General features: G+C 34.6%; 1 protein-coding gene across 1 annotated transcript in view; it reads right to left on the bottom strand.

The window, feature by feature from the left end:
- The window catches only part of LOC115211754, a 749,350-nt gene that overhangs the window by 672,788 nt on the left and 52,082 nt on the right, over positions 1-24,480 (bottom strand). The window contains exons 7-10 of the mRNA XM_036503111.1: positions 21,482-21,562; positions 18,233-18,406; positions 15,008-15,159; positions 4,910-4,954 (exon numbers count right to left, since the gene is read on the bottom strand). Of these exons, the coding sequence (XP_036359004.1) occupies positions 4,910-4,954; positions 15,008-15,159; positions 18,233-18,406; positions 21,482-21,562 (452 nt within the window). The remainder of the gene's footprint in view (positions 1-4,909; positions 4,955-15,007; positions 15,160-18,232; positions 18,407-21,481; positions 21,563-24,480) is intronic.

The following is a 24,480-nucleotide window of genomic DNA, read 5'->3' as shown; positions in this document are numbered from 1 at the left end:
CAAATGCTAGAGTCAAGAAATCTTGCTGTGACAGTGAAAAGCTTACCACTGATTTAATTACAAATGCTAGAGTCAAGGAATGTTGCTGTGACAGTGGGAAAGCTTACCACTGAATTAATTACAAATGCTAGAGTCAAGGAATGTTGCTGTGACAGTGAGAAAGCTTACCACTGAATTTAATTACAAATGCTAGAGTCAAGAAATCTTGCTGTGACAGTGTGAAAGCTTACCACTGAATTTAATTACAATGCTAGAGTCAAGAAATCTTGCTGTGACAGTGAGAAAGCTTACCACTGAATTTAATTACAAATGCTAGAGTCAAGGAATGTTGCTGTGATGACAGTGTGAAAGCTTACCACTGAATTTAATTACAAATGCTAGAGTCAAGGAATGTTGCTGTGACAGTGAGAAAGCTTACCACTGAATTTAATTACAAATGCTAGAGTCAAGAAATCTTGCTGTGACAGTGAGAAAGCTTACCACTGAATTTAATTACAAATGCTAGAGTCAAGGAATGTTGCTGTGACAGTGAGAAAGCTTACCACTGAATTTAATTACAAATGCTAGAGTCAAGGAATGTTGCTGACAGTGGGAAAGCTTACCACTGAATTAAATTACAAATGCTAGAGTCAAGGAATGTTGCTGTGACAGTGAGAAAGCTTACCACTGAATTTAATTACAAATGCTAGAGTCAAGAAATCTTGCTGTGACAGTGTGAAAGCTTACCACTGAATTAAATTACAAATGCTAGAGTCAAGGAATGTTGCTGTGACAGTGAGAAAGCTTACCACTGAATTTAATTACAAATGCTAGAGTCAAGAAATCTTGCTGTGACAGTGTGAAAGCTTAACACTGAATTTAATTACGAATGCTAGAGTCAAGGAATGTTGCTGTGACAGTGGGAAAGCTTACCACTGAATTTAATTACAAATGCTAGTCAAGGAATGTTGCTGTGACAGTGGGAAACTTACCACTGAATTTAATTACAAATGCTAGAGTCAAGGAATGTTGCTGTGACAGTGAGAAAGCTTACCACTGAATTTAATTACAAATGCTAGAGTCAAGAAATCTTGCTGTGACAGTGAGAAAGCTTACCACTGAATTTAATTACAAATGCTAGAGTCAAGGAATGTTGCTGTGACAGTGAGAAAGCTTACCACTGAATTAAATTACAAATGCTAGAGTCAAGGAATGTTGCTGTGACAGTGAGAAAGCTTACCACTGAATTTAATTACAAATGCTAGAGTCAAGAAATCTTGCTGTGACAGTGTGAAAGCTTACCACTGAATTTAATTACAAATGCTAGAGTCAAGGAATGTTGCTGTGACAGTGAGAAAGCTTACCACTGAATTTAATTACAAATGCTAGAGTCAAGGAATGTTGCTGTGACAGTGTGAAAGCTTACCACTGAATTTAATTACAAATGCTAGAGTCAAGGAATGTTGCTGTGACAGTGAGAAAGCTTACCACTGAATTTAATTACAAATGCTAGAGTCAAGAAATCTTGCTGTGACAGTGTGAAAGCTTACCACTGAATTAAATTACAAATGCTAGAGTCAAGGAATGTTGCTGTGACAGTGAGAAAGCTTACCACTGAATTTCATTACAAATGCTAGAGTCAAGAAATCTTGCTGTGACAGTGTGAAAGCTTACCACTGAATTTAATTACAAATGCTAGAGTCAAGGAATGTTGCTGTGACAGTGAGAAAGCTTACCACTGAATTTCATTACAAATGCTAGAGTCAAGAAATCTTGCTGTGACAGTGTGAAAGCTTACCACTGAATTAAATTACAAATGCTAGAGTCAAGGAATGTTGCTGTGACAGTGAGAAAGCTTACCACTGAATTTCATTACAAATGCTAGAGTCAAGAAATCTTGCTGTGACAGTGTGAAAGCTTACCACTGAATTTAATTACAAATGCTAGAGTCAAGGAATGTTGCTGTGACAGTGAGAAAGCTTACCACTGAATTTAATTACAAATGCTAGAGTCAAGGAATGTTGCTGTGACAGTGGGAAAGCTTACCACTGAATTTAATTACAAATGTTAGAGTCAAGGAATGTTGCTGTGACAGTGGGAAGGCTTACCACTGAATTTAATTACAAATGCTAGTCAAGGAATGTTGCTGTGACAGTGGGAAACTTACCACTGAATTTAATTACAAATGCTAGAGTCAAGGAATGTTGCTGTGACAGTGAGAAAGCTTACCACTGAATTTAATTACAAATGCTAGAGTCAAGGAATCTTGCTGTGACAGTCGGAAAGCTTACCACTGAATTTAGTTACAAATGCTAGAGTCAAGAAATCTTGCTGTGACAGTGAGTAATCTTACCACTGAATTTAATTACAAATGCTAGAGTCAAGGAATGTTGCTGTGACAGTGAGAAAGCTTACCACTGAATTTAATTACAAATGCTAGAGTCAAGGAATGTTGCTGTGACAGTGGGAAAGCTTACCACTGAATTTAGTTACAAATGCTAGAGTCAAGAAATCTTGCTGTGACAGTGAGTAATCTTACCACTGAATTTATTACAAATGCTAGAGTCAAGGAATGTTGCTGTGACAGTGAGAAAGCTTACCACTGAATTTAATTACAAATGCTAGTGTCAAGGAATTTTGCTGTGACAGTGAGAAGGTTTACCACTAAATTTAATGTTGGCGTTGTATTTATTCTTACAGAGATTTTCTAACTAGCTGCTTTGCTTGTTTATTCATAATTCTTTGGAAAAGCTGGCAAAAGTTTCAGAGAAGGGAAAATGAGTTCTTCATGCTCCTTCAGCTTTGAATCAACAACAAGGCTTCAGCTGCTGTGAATTACACCACACTTGTAACATTCAAGCACCACTTTTAAAATGGATTCTGACTGGAAGTGAGAAACGGATTGTTTACAGCAATATTAAGCACTGCAAAGGCAGAAAGCTGGAAGAATCTTTAGCACACTTGACAGAATGCTTGAAGGCAGAATGCAGACAAAATGCTTCAAGGCGTTTTGTCTGCATTCACATTTTGAGTGCAAATGCTGCCAAGGTTGACTTTGTCTTTCATTCTTTTGGGGTCAATAAAATAAGTACCAGTTGAGCACTGGGGTTGATGTAATCAACTTACTCTCTCCCATGAAATTGCTGGCCTTGTACAAAAATTTGAAACCAATATTAAGCAGTGCAGAGAGTGGCCAAGCCCCAAGCAAAACCCTGTACCACATCCTTGAGGAGAAATTCACTCAAACAAAATTTATGTTTGATTGGTGCCACATCAGACAATCACTTTTGAATTCTAATATCAACAAGTTTATTGTCTAAAGGCTGTAATGGATAGAAAATATCCTGCCTTAATAAACCACAGGGAAGTTATCTTTCATTAAGATAATACTTGATCACAAAGTGCACAAACCACTAAGTGTTATGGAATCATTCAGATGGAGAGAAAAAGAACTATATTCTCTTTATTATTCAGATCTTGATTTATAAGATTTCCAGTTTGCAAAGCAATTTAGAGGGGAAATATAGCCAGCAGGGAAAATATAGAAAATGAATGAAATAGAAATTTAATTCAAAATCCAAAGAATTTTTCATATCAAGAATTCAATAACTTAAAAACAGATGGTGAGAAGTAATAGAAAATGAAGGAAATTATACAGATGATTAGATTTATGGTATTAAATGTCATGTTAGTACTTTTAGATAGATGTTGTAAATCGGACAAAACTTACTATACAATTATATGTATATGTATATATATATATATATATAAATATATACACACACATATATACATATATATATAAATATATACACACACATATATACATATGTATACATATATATATATAAATACACACACACACACACATATATATGCATATGTATATATATATATATAAATACACGCACACATATATATATACATATGTATATATATATATATAAATACACACACACACATATATATATATACATATGTATATATATATATATAATATATATATATATATTATATATATATATATAATATATATATATATGCATACATATATCAAAATAAGCAACAAGGATATCCAGAGGTATCCTTGTTGCTTATTTTGATTTTAATCACCTTACTTTGGAATTGTATGGATAATACCGTACTAAATTCTGATGCCTCAGCTTAAGTACCATATTCATCTGAATCTAAAATTTTGTTATGTATACATATATATATATATATATATATATAATACATACAGTATATGTGTATGTATTTGTGTGTATGATAAGCAGTGATCATATTTCCTTTTTATCTCACATAAATAAACATAGATCAGACCACACATACTTCCACTAGAAAGTTGAATTGTGCACTTTTAAGTTTCTGCATCACAGAATAACTAAAACCTATAAACGATTAAGAGGTGACATAGTAGATAGATCTCTTCAATCTCACATGAGACAAGGTTTCTTGTATTTGTGTGTGTTGATGTTAAAGATGTTTGGTGCACTCAATACATTCTGTAAAGTAGATGGTGAAAGGAAGGGCATTCTGTTGCACAAATCATGCCAAAACCAAGACATATGAATGAGATGTGAACTCAGTAATCCATGCTACAGCACAAGCTACCAGGATAGAAGGGCTGTAAGTCTGAAAAGGGACTAATATGGGCTTTGATAAACATTGGTGACAGGGAAAGCACCTAGTTGTAGTAAAATCTGCCTGATCAAGTTTCATCAGATCTATGCAGGCATGAAAAAGTGGATGTTAAAACAAACAAAAAAAATGATGATTATGGTTAGTAATGAGCACTTTTAGTATCATACAAAGTAACAAAAGCTGAAATGAAGTTTCATTGTTCAATAGCATTGTATCTAAGTCACTATCAGAAAGACTAATACCTCTACAACTACAATAAACTGAAGACTGAGAATCTTTTACAAACCTTGATCCCACCACTATTGGAGGGGATTCTTCATCTTGGGAGGAGCTGAAATTATACAGTATGCCACATGCTAAACTACAGTAATAACAAGGGCTGTGTGATAGAACATTTTTTTCCATATATATCAACTCGTGTGTTCCTTTTCAACATTCTACATATATAAATATATAAATTTAAGAGAGAGAATCACCCTCAAGCAACTCAATCATCATTGAATGACCTTATTTATAATATCTACATAGGACTAAATATGAAATCTTTGTAAAGAGAAATGTTAACTTATCTGTATGGTAAGTTTCTCTCCATGAATTAAACATGGCTACCAGCAATCGAATAATCCAACATTGAGAGCTACTTTGTAGGAGAAATAATTCTTATTAACATTTAAAAGTTCTTAAAAGGTATTTTCTATTATTTATAATAATAATAAATCAGGAGAAGCCAGAAGTGTGTGTATGATGGGAATAGTCTAATTTTTTTCCCCTGATTAATTTAATTTATTTATATGTTAACTTTGATAAATAATAAATTTCTAGGTTGGTAAAAAGGTAAGCTAAATTTGTCTTGTCTTAATATACGATGTAAATAGCAAAATAAGTTCATATAAGATAGACCTGAAGATTGGCAATATAATCGTTTTAATATGGTATTGTATAGAGACGTTCATTTCAGCAATATTGAGGAATACATTGTCATGAAATGCGTGTAGTCTAGATAATGTAAAGTATATGATTTGTAATAAGAATTGAAGGTATTAATTTTGATAATTTGGAATAAGAATTGTAGGTATTAATTTTGATAAATTTCATATTTAGTCCTATGTAGATATTGTGGATAATGTCATTGAATGATGATTGAGTTGCTTGAAGGTGATTCTGTCTCTTAAATTTATCTATTTATATGTATATAATACAGTGAGTAATTCATTTTAGTACCACTAATTTGAACTTCTCTCCCCTGTGGACTCGAAAATAACTTCCCTAATATTAATTAATTATATATATATATATATATATATATAATATCAAACACATATATACAAGGTATGTGCTTTATAAGTTCATGGGTAGGCTGTGCTTATAGGTGAAAGAATATTTACTCTTATGCCTATAAGCCCAACCTACTCATGAACTACCAAAACACATACCTTATGTGTGTATATTCCATATTGTTTATATCCTTCAAGCTGCTTCTAACTCATATTTGAACATATATATATATATATATATATATATATATATATATATATATATATATATATATATTGCCTGCATAAAATTGCTTCAAAGATCTACTACACACATCCAATCTACCCTTTCCCCAATAACCAGCTTGTCAATCCTGCTCACTAAGAGCATCATATCGCTTTGCACCATGATATATAGAACAAAATGCTTATAGTATTTAGAGAAATTAGATTGGAAGCATAGCAACACTTTTAAAGACAAATTAACCAACATATAAAATAATTAAGATTATGAGACAGAGAGAACTGTACCTCTCTGTCCCAATTCACTTAAAAACTAAGAGGATATGTAAACACTTCTGTAATCAGGATTTCCAAGACAAAGGCATCCCATAAAGTAATATGGAAGGAAATTATAATCTATGCTTGACTGAGATGTAACAGAATCTGGAAATAGAGAGCCCAGGAGATGCACAACACCCAAGAACATATATCAAAATGGGTGATGTAGCTTCAAGAGCCAGAAATTAAACCATAAATACTTCACTGAAGTTTACAAAAAACATATTATCATCAAACATTATAATCAACCCATACATAGTATTAAATATCCATAATATTGATAAATGTAAAATCACTGGATTTACATTTCATTTCAATGACTTTTTCACCTCATGAAAATTACTATGAAATCTGCAATGAAGAAAAATACCTCATCCTCATCAAAACAACTGATATCTAAAATAAGAGATCAGAACAAATTTCTAATGCTGTCACAAGAAAAATTTTATTTTCCAAATTAAGGAAGAGCTACCAAATGAAGTTAAGAGCAGTATCTTGTTATGGAAATCAAAGTAGAAGTCAGCAAAAATGATAACAAAATTTATAAACGCTGACTATTACAGGAGACAAGAACATGAAATTTGGATCGACAGAAAGCTGTAATCTAGAATTATAAACCTGTAAATACATACATATTACATACATACATACATATCTCTCTATATATATCATCATCATCATCATCATCATTGTTTAACGTCTGTTTTCCATACTGGCATGGGTTGGATGGTTTGACTGAGGTCTGGAGAGCCAGTGGCTGCACCAGGCTACAATCTGATCTGGTAATGTATCTACAGCTGGATGCCCTTCCTAATGCCAACCACTCTGAGAGTGTAGTGGGTGCTTTTTATGTACCACCAGCATAGGAGCCAGTCAGGGGGCACTGGTATTGGCCAGGTTCGGATGGTGCATTTTATGTTCCACCAGCACAGGAGCCAGTCAGACAGCCCTGGCATTGATCACATTTGGATAGTGCCTTTGACATACCACCAGCATGGGAGCTAGTCAGGGAGCACTGGCATCGGCCATGTTTGGATGGTGCTTTCTACATGCCACCAGCACGAGAGCCAATCAGCCGGACCTGGCATATATATATAAATGTTATATTTTTTTAATTATAATTACAACTATATATATATATATTTATTTATATATATATATATATATCACATGTTTTGACCAGACTATTCAATGTTGTTATTCACCACTGGTCACAGTGTGCTTCCAATTCTTCCTTATTTGTGTCCTTTTCCAGCCAGGCTCAAATTGTTTAACTAAAATGTCTCCCAATCATAGGCTTGCATTGTTGATAAGGTCTGATAATGCTGAAACATGTTCATAGCTTTGAACTCACCTGCTTACAACTGTCAGATTTTCCCCCTAAAAAATGGAAACTCAAATTCTGTGAAGCTGATTTTTAATTTCTTGTAATTGGCAAGTAAAAAGCACCATTTCAGTATGGTCGATGCCAGTGCTGCCTGACTGGTTCCCATGCTGATGGCACATAAAAAGTACCCATTACACTCTCAGAGTGGTTGGCATTCAGCTATAGTAACCTTGCCAGATTAGATTAGAGTATGGTGCAGCCTCCTGGCTTGCCAGCCCTCAGTCAAACCATCTAACCCATGCCAGCATGGAAAGTGGATGTTAAACGATGACGATGATGATGATGATTCTTCAATTTTCTGCGTGAGATACTAACAATTACAGCTAAATTTTTATTTCATTTCTACAACTCAAAGGCAAGTTTCAGCTCATCAAAAATTTGTTTGTGTACATCATCAGCTGCCCAAATCATTCAAATTCACTCTGCTGTCTTTCTTAGGTTATTTCCCTTAGCTCTGTTTTTGTAATTATGCAAATTGTATTGGCCAAAAATATTCAAAACTCATTTCCTACTTGCAAAATCTTGTACAGATGATTTAATCTGACATCATAGACAGTACAACATGTCTGTAACTGTCATTTTGTCTGCTAACATAGATCAGATGTTTTTCTTTGGGCATGAAAATTCAATTGGCAGTGATAATAATTCTAAGTATTTAGAAATTTTTCCTCTCTTATTTTTAAGAAACTGAAACAGTTACTGCTAAGTTTTTGCTTGCTTTCTCCAAGTAAGAGCCAAATTCAAATTCATTTAGAAGTATTTTGCATTTACCCTTAATTGTATAGGTGCCAGCTGGGTTAACAGAGCAAGGGAGTCTGATGTTGAGAGATGCCAAACCTTTTAAGACCTCCAGAAACATTACTGATGATACAAGCCAGTGCATCTGGACACAGACTACCAATATTCTTAAGTGGAATACTGAAAAATTCAAAATGTTTTCACATGATACCATTGGTGTCTTTTTTCACTTGACTTATATGTCTGCTCTCTGCCCCTCTTTTAAACTTTTCTGACAAGTTGAATTGCATTGAGCATTATACATATTAAAAGTTCATGATATTATATATAGCATATATATATATGTCAGTATATATATAGTCTACAAGTTGAGAATGTCTTTGTGCTAATACTTCTAATTTTATGTATCCACTTCAGTATCGAAAATTTATCATAATGACCGAAGAAATTACCCAGAAATGCTATCCGCAAATATAGAAGTTGTGATACTACAATGAATGTAATTATATCAATTTTAACTTTTTCTTTCGGATGCAGACAAGTTTCTGAAGTTTTCTGTGTTGCATTACTCTTCTGAAAAGAATCTCAAATAACTAATGTCACCAAATATATTTAGAAGTCATCTCCAACAATTTTAACTAAAACTTTAAATTGTGCAAATATCGAAACTGTACTTTTGCTGTAATTTAATTTCCAGAAATACATTGAATATTTTGTTATGTTTTGAGGGCAAATTTGACATTGATGAGTCTGCACACCAAAATAAGAATAAAGTATGGAATTTTATTGATTTCTTTCTTTTGTATGTTTGGCAGTTGTTAGTGCCGAATGTTTCATTAGTTACAAGGAGCTATAGATAGAATGACTTAATAGTTTATACACATAATGAGATGTTTGTGAAGCCAGTAAGCTAAATTCTTTGTTGTTGTCTTTGGGTCTGGCATGTTTGAGTAAACTTATGAGTCAAAAGTGTTCCATCCATGACTAGCTTGCCTTTTCATATGTCAAGGAATACATTGTTCAATGTATCCTTCCTTTGCTGGATATGCACGGTATTGTTGCTAGTGGCAGTGAGCTGGCAGAAACGTTAGCACGCCGGGTGAAATGCATAGCCGTATTTCGCCTGCCATTACGTTCTCAGTTCAAATTCCGCTGAGGTCAACTTTGCCTTTCATCCTTTCGGGGTCGATAAACTAAGTACCAGTTACACACTGAGGTCGATGTAATCGACTTAATCCATTAATCAGTCCTTGTTTATCCCCTCTATGTTTAGCCCCTTGTGGGTAGTAAAGAAATAGGTATTATTGACAGTGTTTCCTACAACAAACTTTCAACCATCCCTAAAATAAAGTCATAGACTTTTAGACAGGGTGGTCACTATAGAGGTAAATAACCATGACAAGATTGGTTAAGTCACACAAAATTAACTGTTGCTGGCTATCAATTACATAATACAGTAATACAGGACAGGGTGGCGAGCTGGCAGAATTGTTAGCATGCCGGGCAAAATGCTTAGTGTTATTTTGTCTGCCGTTATGTTCTGAGTTCAAATTCCGCCGAAGTCGACTTGGCCTCTCATCCTTTCGGGGTCGATTAAACATGTACCAGTTACGCACTGGGGTCGATGTAATCGACTTAATCCGTTTGTCTGTCCTTGTTTGTCCCCTCTATGTGTAGCCCCTTGTGGGCAATAAAGAAATGAGAAATGTTAGCATGCTGAGCAAAATGCTTAGTGGTATTTCGTCTGCTGTTACGTTCTGAGTTCAAATTCTGCTGAGGTCAACTTGGCCTCCAATCTTTTTGGGGTTGATTAAACAAGTACCAGTTACACACTGGGGTCGATGTAATCGACTTAATCCCTTTGTCCTTGTTTGACCCCTCTATGTTTAGCCTCATGTGGGCAATAAAAAAAAATAATTACATAGTACAATTTTTGAGGTGGTGAAGCATGATCTTCGAATGTTAGGTTGCATCAAGAGGTGATGACAAGTGATCAAGACCTTTGGTGATCTGCTGTGCCTGAGAAGATACATCAAGCCAAGTGAAATCATAGTCATGGCAAGCACTGGTGACACATGAAAATGGACCCACAACACTCTTGGAGTGGTTGGTGTTAGGAAGGGCATTCAGTTGTAGAAACCAAACAAAATCAGACTGGAACCTAGTACAGCTCTCCAACTTACCACTTTTTTTTTGTTCCTCCTCAAGCCATGCCTGATTCATAAGGGCTGGTTTCCCAGTTTCCTTGGTGCATAGGTTCCCCACCTGGACGGGATGCTGGTCCGTCACAGGTCAGCTGCAAGATGCAGGAGGAAAGAGTGAGTGAAAGTTGTGGCAAAAGAGTCAGCAGAAGTTCGCCATTACCTTCTGCTGGAGCCACATGGAGCTTAGGTGTTTTGCTCATAAACACACACATCACCCAGTCTGAGATTCGAACCTGCAATCCCTCGACTGTGAGTCTGCTGCTCTAACCACTAGGCCATGTGCCTCCACTCTCCGGTTTCCCGGTTTCCATGGCGTATGTGTTCCCCAGCTGGATGGGATGCAAGTCCATCACAGTGTTACTCATTTTTGCCAGCTGAGCGGACTGGAGCAACATGAAATGAAGTGTTTTGCTCAAGAACACAACGTGTCGCCCAGTCCAGGAATTGAAACCACAATCTTATGATCATGATGCTGACACCCTAACCACTAAGCCACGTGCCTCCATGACTTATCACTTCCATTTAAACCATCTAACTCTTGCCAGCATGGAAAACAGATGCCAAATGATGATGATGATGATGATATATGTGATTGTATTTCCCTGGCTGTGTTGGAAAACTAAAAAGTATTCATTTAATTTCTTAATTGTGGCATTTTTCTCACATTTAAACATTATTATTTTTCTACTGTTCAATGCAGGGATCTGGCTGAATCATTGGTGTACCTGACAAAGCACATAATGGCATTTCTTTTAGCATTTTACATTTTGAGTTCAAATTCCACTGTGTTGACTTTCCCTATCAACCTTTCAGGGGTTAATAAAAATAGAGTACCATTAAAGTACTGTCATCGATTTCATCCTACCCCTAGAATTGCTGGCCTTGTGCAAAATTTGAAACAATTATTTTCCTACTAATGAAGTTGAAGAAACATACCAAGATACATTCAGGAGTTGTATAATATATTAACTTTTTAGCATTCAGATTACTCTCTAACATGTAATGCTTATTTAATTATATTATTTTGAATTAGTAAAGATTATTTGCCAACATAATGTGGCAGTCCTAGTTGGAACAAATGTTACTGCTATTTAGCCCCAGGAAACATCGTCTCCAGCTGGCTATATGACACACAATCTGTGTGCTTTAGAGTACTGTTACTGAATATCTCTCATTGAGAGATCTGGAAATAATATTTTTTCTGTTTGTTAGATCAGTGATTGTGTGTCACTTTGAAAATTGTATGTATTTTCAAATGGGAATTTCCTGTGCTGAGGAAGGGAAATTACCCAGAAACCACGGTCCATAGATATTGTTCTGTGCTGAGTTGGGGTGCTAAATTCCCCTGTCTGAAAATATAAGGACACAGATTATGTGTCATATAGCCAGCTCGAGACAATGTTTCCTGGGGTTATATAACAGGAACATTCATCCCACAGTATGTTGGCAAATAATGTTTAATTGAGAGTATTGTTACTGAATGTCTCTCGTTGAGAGATTTAGAAATAATAATTTTTATGCATATTTTGAATTAATCATGCATGATTTCATAACATCAAGATTTTAACAAAGTGACTGTTTATCTTTAGAATGGCATTGTACAATAGGTTTAAAAAGCAGGATCTAGCTGGCTTGAAAATAAAACAGGTAGAATATTTGGGTCAGATATAGTTAGTTTAAATACAAAAGGGTTAAAAGATATTTTGATTATACAAAGAAATAAATGTGATTCTTCAAAATGATGGTAAAGGCAGAAAATATTATTTCTTACTTTGTATAAAATAAGAATTACATACACCACTATGTATGTATATATAAAAATATATGATTCTATAATGTCATTATCTGATATCACGATTTGAATGAGTGTGTCTGTTTGAAATGTTTAATTTCTTAGATATCAACCTGGAGGCTGTTTAGATAATAAGATATTTAGAAGAAATCAATCCAATGTTATAACATCTGAAGAAATTTTCCTACATGACCTTTGTAAATATCCAATTTCTATTGATATTGGCATGACAAACTTGACCATTGTTAACTTAAACTTTTCAGTAAACAAATTTTGACATGATTATTTCTGTGAAGAATATCATGTAAAATAAAAGAAAAAAAAAAAGAGAAAAATGCAATATTTCTCTGCAAAATAAATGCATCATTCAAGAAGGAGAAAATATATAAAAGCATTCAAAGTGAATAGATTTGACATATTGCATTTTTTTCTCTTCTTTTCTTATTTGTCTATATGAAAGTTTGAGTCTTAAGTCTTTAGGTAAATTTTATACAGAAAATAAAATTTTTATGCAGACATATTTTCGTGCATCAGCACATACACATACACACACACACACACACATGCACACACACCAGATCACATATACATACATACACACACGTGTGTGAACACATATGTATGCACACACACAGAAACACACACCAGATCACATATACATACATAAACATATGGTGCTGGTATAGCAATATGTTTAAGAAGTTCACAGAGTAATCATGTTGTTCTAGGTTCAATCCTACAGCAAAGTGCTTTGGGCAAGTGTCTTCTACTATAACTGTGGATTGACAGAAGTCTTGTTAGTAAATGAAATCTCTTAGACAGAGATATTTTAGACAGAATTTTAGACACAATTTCTTAGAATTTTAGACACAATTTCTTAGACAGAGATTTTTTTAGACACAATTTCTTAGACAGAAATTTCTTAGAAAAACTGTGTGGATGCCTATCAGATTTATACATAAGTGTGTTTGTGTGTATCTACGTGTATATTGGGAGAGATGGCCAAATCAGTCTTACTTCTTTATAATTCTGATTATGTCCCTTTACACCTAGGTAAACTCATCCTTTTCTATTTCCTAGTTCAACAACAAAAAAAAAAAAACCCAGACAAATTACTAGGGTTTGATACCTCATCATGACTATTGGCTAGTCACTGCAACTAGTAAAATAATTTTTTAAAATACATTTGCATTTGACAATATAGAAGCTTTGTATATAGATACATAGTATTAAACATTAAAAAGATAATATAGAAATAATGTAAAGTATACTAGTCATCTTAATATGGCTAACCACTAGGGGTGGGTGTTACTGTAGCTTTTTAGCCCCAGGAGATCATCATCTCCAGCTGGCTTTAGACACAATTTCTGTGCCCTTATGATATTTGCAAAGGGAGGTAATGTTTAGCTTTCAAAATTATTTCAAATATACAAATAAATAAATCAAATATTTTTTGGGATTTTTGTATTTAGTATTGGTTTAATGTTAAAATAAAGCTGAAATAGAAAAGAAAAACTGTATTTACTTGCGTTTAAGTTGCCCTATTTCATATTTAATTTCAACTGAAAAAACTGGGGTGTAACTTATACAAGGAGCAAGCTAAAAACTATGAAAGGGAAACGAATTAGTAACACAATTTAAAACTAGATTAAGGTCTTATACACGAGTGTGACCTACACATGAGTAAATATGGTATATTTCTCATATAATCAGTTCAGTGATGTTTCTGTAAAACCAACACTTCAATGAAAATTGATTTTACAATGATGTCTGGTAGAAATACAAGACAAGTAAGCAGATAAACTGCTTTGAAATGATTTTAATTGGAAAAAAAAAAAGAATTTTTTAATATTCTTTGGAATCAATCATGTACAATAATAAAATGATAAGACAATAAGTGGGTTATTAATGAAGATATTAATCAAATTTTATAAAGAAAATGTCGACATATAAACTGTAAAAGTATGAATAAAATTTAGAAAATGAATGCCTCTGTTAACATATATGTATATGCATATATGCATCTATGTATTATATATATATATATATATGTGTGTGTGTGTGTGTGTGTGTGTATATATATGTGTGTGTGTGTGTGTATATATATATATGTGTGTGTGTATATATATATATATGTGTGTGTGTGTATATATATATATGTGTGTGTGTATATATATATGTGTGTTTATATATATATATATGTGTGTGTATATATATATATATGTGTATGTGTGTATATATATATATATATATTATATATGTGTATATATATATATGTGTGTATATATATATATATATATATATATATATATACATGTTATATAAAATGACAAAGCAACAATAGACAGGTTATTAAGGATGATATTAATCATACATCAAGAGGAAAATATCAACATATCACCTGTAGAAATATGAATAAAAAATTTTTTTCGAAATGAATGTTTGTTACCTTTGACACATATTGACTAGAGTCTGTGTTACATCCTGATTCTGTTTGATATACGATGTCAATTCAGAAGCTTCTTTCTGAACAGCTTGGCGTCTACTTCTAATAGTACTTTCTGTGTGTCTATCAATGATGAGTTGATCTCGAACTGATTCCTGTTGGTAAATACAAAAGAGATAACAGAACATGAAAACTTTCAATTTTGTGCAAGTACTTTCTTTAAAAAAAGTACTTAACAATTACTTTAAAAAAATTACATCTATAGTTTCTATTGTGGTGCAAAACTTCAAACCATAAATATTAACCAAAGAATATGTGTGTATGTGTGTGTGCATGTGTGTGCACATGTGTGTTTGTGTGAGTATTAAGAAAGGAAGAGATATGGGAGGGAAAAGTTTTAACAAATGTATTAGTTTAATGCTTAAAATAAGAAGAGAAAAAGTCTTGACATTTCAGACACTAGTCCTTCATCAGAAGAAAGATAGAAATAGAAAAAAAAAAAGGAGAGAGAGAAATATATTTATTAGATCAGTGACTGTGTGTTACTTTGTAAATTATATATATTTTCAAACAGGGGTTTAGCAGTGCCATCTTAGTCGAGCAGTTATTCTGTGCCAAGGAAGAGAAATAGCCCAGAAACCGTGGTCCACAGATATTGCTGTGTGCTGATTGGGAGTGCTAAACTCCTCTGTTTGAAAATATAAGGATACAGATTGTGTGTCGTATAGCCAGCTAGAGACGATGTTTCCTGGGGCTAAATATCAGTTGCATTCATCTCAACCAGGACTGCCACATCATGTTGGCAAATAATCTTTACTTTAAAAAAAAAGAGAATGAAAGAAAAAATATAGATGAATAGGAAAGAAAAAAAACAGGAGTTAGGTTCTAGGTGGGAATGCAGGTCTATGAGTGGGAGGGTGGAGTTAGAGGAGGAAGAGAGTTAGGGTGGTTTCTGCATATATAGGAGAGTGTCCAGGTACAGAGAAAGGTGCAGGGAAAGCAAGAGAAATGTGATAGTTAAGAAAAAATACTGATGAAAAGATATACAAATAGTAATAACAATAACAGGCAAAATGCACACATTATATGAGCCTGTCCAATTACTGCACTATCTGACCATGAAACTTGAAGTAGCTCACATATAACTCTCATATTCATTAAATTTATAAATATGATATATTTGGCTGGCACCTTCTATTCTTGTTTGCACATAAAGAAAGAAATCAATTTATATATACAAGTTCTAGGAGTGGCTGTGTGGTAAGTAGCTTGCTAACGACCACATGGTTCCGGGTTCAGTCCCACTGCGTGGCACCTCGGGCAAGTGTCTTCTACTATAGCCTCGGACCGGCCAAAGCCTTGTGAGTGGATTTGGTAGATGGAAATATATATATATTTATATGTGTGTGTGTATGTATATGTTTGTGTGTCTATGTATGTCCCCCCAACATCGCTTGACAACTGATGCTGGTGTGTGCTGATTAGCGATTCGGCAAAAGAGACCGATAGAATAAGTACTAGGCTTACAAAGAATAAGTCCTGGGGTTGATTTGCTTGACTAAAGGCCACAGTCAAATGACTGAAACAAGTAAAAGAGAATAAAGAGAGTTGTGAAACCCTTCTGATTTAAACTCCTCTTTATCTCATGGTAAGAAGAAGTTGTGGTGCACACAGGGTTTCTAAGAGCATCTTTTGAATGTAGCTTTGGTAATGTTGTATGTGGAGTTACATGTAATGTCCAATATTTGCAGCTACTTTGACAGTTTTAATCATGTGTTGATCATGACTTGAAGGCAAATTATAAGGCTGATTCCTTTGTTGTCTTAGTGCTGTAAAAAATTAGACTAGATTATTATGCTTTGTTGAAGGATGTTATTAATATCTCTGGCCATGGAGTCAGTGTATGGTCGACATGAAGAGTATATATTGCATGGAGTTGATGCTTGTGTCAAAGTATAAAAAAATGAGGGTAATATCACTTCAATAGGTGTGTTTGTAATTAGGAGTGATAGCAAATAGGTCGTAATGTGGTGAAAGAAGAGAGAAACATTACGAAACAGTAGTGTAGACTGGTGGGAATAAAATGTTGATAAGTAGTAATCTGACAAGAAGATTCCAGTCCAAAAAAGGGGAATGAGATGTAGACATGGAAAGAACTTTCTCATACTTTGCTGGTGTTAAATGCAACAACATTTCATTTGCAGAAGGAAAGGAAGTCTTTGATGGATTTGGTTCTGCAGAAAGTATAAGATTGCCAAGGTGATGAAAGAGTTAAACTTTGTCCATCACGTTTTAGATGTTGGAAATGCAAGTTATAGGCTGTAAATTTGTTGTTACAGAAATATTGCACTTTTGGGAGTCATGAAAGCATTTTAGTGTGTTTCCAAGTCTTGCATTGATCACTGAAGAAATAATGGAAATGAAGTCTGATAAAGATAGAAAATAGCTCTGGAACAGATTACTTGTGAGTGATGAACAAGATGTTATCATAAAATGAATGGTCAGCTTGTTGGATTGGAGGGGTCAGAAGTACTTTTGTTTATGATGACTGTGTTCATGGTGATGAGATAACATGGCGAGGGGGTATGCGAGGGGGCAGTTTTGTTGAATCTGCTCAGTACAGAGTTGGGGGTGAAGTAAGCAGCAAATACAGAAATTTTGCAATGGAAGTATGGGAGTACCATTTTTGGATCAGTGGTGGATAGAAGAAATGAAACAATCCAAACCTAGAAGAAAATTATTGAATGGTTAAAAACAACGTTTTACTTTAATAAAAACACAGCTAATGAATATAATTATAATAGCAATTAGTTTTCCCTGCACAGGTGTGCTACTATTATTAATATAACTTGAAGGCACAATACCATTTTCACTGGAATATTTCATCTTAATAATATCAATTTTTCAATAAATAAAAGCAAAAAATTCTCATGTAACTAAGACTAAAGACAACAAGCAAGCTTCTACATGGTCATTTGGTTTTGTAGAAATAGAAACCAAATCTCCTTCATATCACATCCTACCATCCTAAAATGGTAGTAATACTAGTTAATGCAGTGTTCAAGATTTGCTATTGTTTAAAAAAAATATGGTATGATATGATTACATCTGGAATATCTTTGATAACAGGTTTTCTCAATCAGGTCTTACCCAGGGTGAAAGAACATTAACAAGAACAACAATAAAATATCGATAATAACTTCAATGTATATAAAATGATAATCTTACGAGCTCCATTAACTCAGCATTAATATCTGCAGGATAATTGAACTGATATGGCTGTTGTTGAAGGCTAAGAACGTCTTGGCTCATGGAACGGATAAAAAACGAAACATCTAATTGGGGGTTGACTTGGTGACAGACTTTTAGTAAATCGTCAAACCTTCGATGTCGTTCAGTCGCCTGAAAGAAATGCAAAACAAATTGAACTTCTGTGTCATTAAATGCATTTATTAATGCAAAAAGTTTTAATGGAAACCTGAAATTGGAATTTAAATAACTTGGATGGCCTTGTTCGAAACAAAACTAATAAAAGAGAATTTACAGGATAAATCTTATAAGAGTGAGGAATAAAGTTTCAATAAATCAGTTCTTCAATTTTGCTTCAATAAATGTCTGATTTATTGTTAATAAGATTACAATGACCTGTAGAATTGACCTCATGTTTAAACTAGCCGTACTAATGACATTTAATATCTGATACTATTAACCCAATGTGTAAACTCTATGTATATATTTACAATATTTACATTACGTTATGATTAGTTTAATTTTGTGTCATCATCAGCTGTCTCACTGTTGTGTTATAGATCAGCTGTCTCACTGTTGTGTCAATGATCTCATAGATATGAATATGAGTTTAGAAATAAAGATTCCTAGTTCAAATTTAGCCTAAGTCTATGTGCACATTCTGGAATCAGACATCCAATGTTCAGGGATCAAATTGATATAAATGTAATGCAGGCACACACACACACACAACACACACACACACACACACACACACACACACACACATACACACACACACACCATCATCATCATCATCGTTGTCGTCGTTTAGCATCCAGCCTCCATGCTAGTATGGGTTGGATGGTCTGACATGGAGCTGGCTAGCAAAGAGCCATCTGGACTCCAACTGTCTGTTGTGGAATGGTTTCTATGGCTGGATGCTTTTCGTAATGCCAACCACTTAATAGAGCATGCTAGGTGCTTTTTATGTGATACCATCATGGGTGCATTTATACACCACTGGCACAGGGGCATTAACACAGCACCGGCACAGGTGCTTTTTAAGTGGCACCAGCACCTGAAAGGACAAGCCTGTATAGATGGAAGACAGCGATTTTATTTAGCTTACCATGACTTATAAAGTACAGCAAATTACCACATCTCCCAGTCCCTTGTCATTTTCTCAGTGATGCCCAGCATCTGAAGATCCTTTCTCACCACTTCATCCTATGTCTTCTCAAGTTTACTCCTTTCACAGGTACCCTCCACAATTAAAGCTTGGCACTTCTTTATGCAGCTGTCCTCATCCATACACATCACATGACCAAACCAGTGCAGTTTTCTCTCTTGCACACAACATCTGATGTCTCTTATACACAATTTTCTTCTTAAATCCTTTACTCTCTGTTGTGCATGCACACAGACATTGCCCATCCAGCAGAGCATGCCAATATTGTAAACATACATTCTACAGATAAAGCAAAATAATCTGGGATATTATAGACATATTCATTTTGTTTTGATACCCAGCTGAAACCAATTCCTTCACTAATGCAAATCCTCTCTGGAAAATTACGGACATGAAAGTATCTTATTTTGTCAACAAAAATTCAGGTCTTCATAACTAGTCATAAGAGATCAATTATAGCACATTTATGAAATTAGTTATTATCATGATATGATTCATCAATAACATCTAACAGATGTACTAAAATACTTGGTTTCTCAGATTTGTCTTGTAGTTTGACTTTGTGTCATGTTTTGCATTCTATATATCCCAATGGGGCTTTGTTATGCAGCCAAATCTTGCAACTGTATCTGGCCTCTTGGAACATTAATTCTGAAAAGTAATTGTTTTCATTGAAGAAGAAAAGAAATTATTTGGCTGAATTATTTTTACCAGTTTTAAGTTTTGAATCCGTCAAATCTTCTGCAGATATTTAGGAAGATACATAGCTTAGACTGCCAAGTTGTTAAGAATAGAGACCAAACATTTTTTGTGAATTGTCTTACATGCTACCAAAAGAAAAAATTATTTCTAATCTGTTAAACACCATAAAGTTGGAGCTGAGTAGCACCATGTAAGAACTCCTTCAGGATTATACCAGATGAATTTACTGTAAGCACCACACACAGAATGCAAATTGTATATTCTAAATTTTAGAAGGATGTTTCCTGGTAATAATAATAACAAAAATCTATCAATTCTCTCAAGTCCTAGACTACTAAAGATGTCAGTCTTGGTGGGTGAAAATGTCTCTCTTCACACTTGTATTTAATTTCACTTAGTTTGAGAACCAATGTCTGTGCATTATTTTGGAACACAACCCTTAAACTTAGTAATTGCTTTTGAGCTGTATCAATGACAGATAAAGATATCAAAACGTCTGCAGACAATGGAAAAAATTCCAACAATATTGTATAATTAATGTTAACTACATTTGAATCTTTGTTTTGTGCTTTACATTAATAAAGATAATGGGAAAGAAGAAAAGAAAAACCTTTTCATAAAGCAATATAGATGCGGATAGCTGTGTGAAAAAGTGCCACACCCTAGTGGTTGAGAGAACCTGTGGAAGAGGTAGGCCCAGGAACACCTGAGATGAGGTGGTGAAGCATGACCTTCGAACATTGGGCCTCACCGAGGTAATGACTAGTGACCGGGACCTTTGGAAATATGCTGTGCTTGAGAAGACTCGGTAAGCCAAGTGGGACCATAACCTTGTGGCCTATGCCAGGGGTGTAACCAGCCCACTTACATAATGCATACCTTTCCTTCATTGGACACTAAACTCTGCTTGCGAAGACCTGTTGAGGCAATCGAAATCGAAATCAAATTCGAAGCTAAACTTCACTTTGAATAAACTTTCTTAGTGAAAAAGTTGAAATGTTACAAAAAAAATCCAACTTGATTTAGGTTTCTAATCCCTTTATTTAATTACATTTTTTCCTCCACAGTTATATTTGTGCATAAATTTGGAAAACATATCTCTGACTAAAATTCACTAATTGTTCATTAGCTGTATCATAAAGTATAAGATATCAGAATATGCATCTAGAGATGAGGAGAATTAAGGGGAAGGTAATAATGATTCCAAATTTTGGCACAAGGAAGCAATTTGGGATCTGGAGAAAGTCAAAAACATTGACCCCCAGCTCTCACTTGGTACTCTTCTTTTTCCCAAGGCAGAAGAAACCTATATATCTGAAGATTTGCCAAAAAAAATGAAGTTATTAAAATCTTACTTTATTTAGAAGAACAAGAGCATGACTCTCAATGGCAGCTTTGATTGTATTACATGTGTCGATGTGAATCTCTTCAAGTTCCTGCAAAACAGAAAAAGAAAAATTAAGAACCCAAACTCACTGATATTGATGTCATAACATTTCCCATTTGACTCTGTCGGGCTGTATTCTTGGTATACCAAATATTTCAAATTTGATATTCTGCTAATCTGTCTAAATACCAGAAATCTTTTTACTTGTTTCAGTGATTAGACTGTGGCCATGCAAGAACACCACTTTGAAGAATCTTAGTCAAACAAATCAATGCTAGTATTTAATTCATTTCTAAAGCCTGGTACTTATTCTATTGGTCTTTTTTGCTAAACCATCAAGTTACAGGAATGTGGGGACTGAACCTGGAACAATGTGGTTGGGAAGAAAATTTCTTACCATACAGCCAGGGAAAACTCTGTTAAAACAAGATCAAACAGAAAGAAAAATGGTCAATTGGAATTAAGATTTGTTGTCATTGCAGTATTAGATCATCTACAAGTGTCTACTTAGAGATAAAGTGTTCTTAAGAAATATTATCCTCTTTCTTTTTTTTTTTTTGCTTGGTTTTAAGCTATGAAGCAAAGCTCCCTACAGCCAAGCATGACTGGAGAGGAAAGGCAAAGGAGTAAGATGTCCATAACGGCAGAAATAGTGCAGGAATTAGAATACTGTGATGAAGATGAATTGGAATTCAGTGAAATCTATCCTGAAGATGATTTAGATTTAAGTTGATGAGTTTTGTTCTTTTCTTTATTCTTTTATTTGCTTCAGTCATTTGACTGTAGCCATGCTGGAGCACTTCCTTTAGTCAAACAAATCAACCGAAGGACTTATTCTTTGTAAGCCTAGTACTTATTCTATCAGTCTCTTTTGCTGGACTGCTAAGTTACAGGGATGTAAGCATACAAACATCAGTTGTCAAGTGATGGTGGTGGGACAAACATGGGCACACACATACACACACACTCACACACATATATATACAATGTGCTTCTTTCAGTTTCCGTCAACTAAATTCACTCACAAGGCTTTGATCAGCCTGAGGCTATACTAGAAGACACTTGCCTAAGGTGCCATGCAGTGGAACTGAACCTGGAGCCACACACCCACTCTTGCACCTGAAAGTTTTGAAGTTGAAAATAAAACAGAGACTGTTATATTTTGCAGTTATGTGTTGGGCCTCACAGAGGCAAGGTGGCTGAGTTTCTTTTGAGCATTGGGCCTCATGGAGGCAAAGTGGCCAAGTTCCTTTTGAGTGTTGGGCTTCACGGAGGCAATGACCAATACCTTTGGCATTATGTCATGCTTGAAAAGAAGACCCATCAAGCCAAGCAAAATTGCAGTTGTGAAAGATACCGGTGTCACACAAATTAATTCGTATTTCTAAATTGTTAATTACACTACATATCTTTCATAGTCTAAAAAGGTATCCTCATTTAGTGAGAATGATGAATACTTTTTTCCTTAATGACTCAGGGGTTTTCGATCTTTTACACAAGATATTATATAAAACATCAAATGAGGGTTACACTGAAGAGAAATTAAATAATAGTTTGTCTAGCCTAATTACACATAAAATTTCACGTAAAAGTATGTAAAAGCACCCATTACACTCTCAGACTGGTTGGCATTTTGGAGGGCATCCAGCCATAGAAAACCATGCCTTTCAGTGTGCCTACCCAGTCAAACCATCCAACCCATTCCAGCATGGACAACAGGTGTTAAATGATGATGATGATGATGATGATGGTGTATGTGAGTGACATTTTGGCACTGCCATTTTTGGCATCACTGATTCAATGCTAACTTATTTGACATCAGGCGTTTTAGTGTTTATCTTATTTTAGCAATTCTTGCTTCCTCTAATGTAACGAGCTGACAGAATTGGAAGCGTGCTCAGAAAAATGCTTAGCAATATTTTATCCACCTTTCATTCTGAGTTCAAATCCTGCCAAGGTTGTCTTTAACTTTCATCTTTTCAGGGTCAATAAAATAAGTACCAGTTACATACTGGGTCGATGTAATTGAATTAGCCTTTCCCTGAAAACTTTTGGCCTTGTGCCAAAATTTGAAATCAATATCTCCTCACTGCCTCTCTCTCTCTTTTTGTCTTTACTTCTCTCTCTCCCTCTCACTCTGCCACTCTCTCTCTCTGTGCTTTTCTCTTTCTTTTTATGTGTGTGAGTATGTATATGAGAAAAGGGAATGTGTTTATCTCAATTGTGTTTAATTAATAAACTGTAATCACTCTCTCTCTCTCCCCCTCACTCTGTATGTGTTTGTGTGTGTGTGTGTGTGTATGTGTGTGTGTGTGTGTATTCAGCATCAAAAATTTATGTCACCAAAACAGGCAAAATGTCCAGTGAGCAGTGCCAAATCTGCTCATTCTGGTATTATGCAAACCAAAAGAGAAAGCGAAATATCATAAAGACAAAAAAAAAAAAAAAAAAAAAGGAAGGATGATACACCAAAGTGCAACATCAGAATTAGACTGAAGACTTGTCGATTTTAAGCAAAATCCAATGGTTCCATTTTTCTGTCAAGTTGTTTTCAATAAATCTCTTTCTGTTGGTAGAATTTGCATTTCAGAAAGTATTGAATGTGGATGTCAGGTTCAGATGTGGGTTATGTCCCTTCGAGCTACAACTTGCATTATTCATTTTACCCCCTTTGTCCACCTTATCTATATTTTCCATACAAAATGAATATTTGTGGTTTCCTAGCTGCAGTCAATAAAGTTTACAGAGGTGAAAATTTATTCTAAAACAAAATTGCTCTATGTTTAGGAAATTCAGAATCCGAAAATAAAACCTCACCAGTACTGTTATCATAATAAGTGTGGTGTGGCAGTGAGTTGGCAGAATGGTTAGCACACTGGGTGAAATGCTTAGTGGTATTTCGTCTGCTGTTACGTTCTGAGTTCAAATTCTACCGAGGTCAACTTTGCCTTTCATCCTTTCGGGGTC

Source organism: Octopus sinensis, linkage group LG5, assembly GCF_006345805.1.
Source record: "Octopus sinensis linkage group LG5, ASM634580v1, whole genome shotgun sequence".
NCBI classification, from domain to species: domain Eukaryota; kingdom Metazoa; phylum Mollusca; class Cephalopoda; order Octopoda; family Octopodidae; genus Octopus; species Octopus sinensis.
The sequence above is the reverse complement of the archived record's forward strand: the minus strand, read 5'-3'. Positions and strand labels throughout refer to the sequence as shown.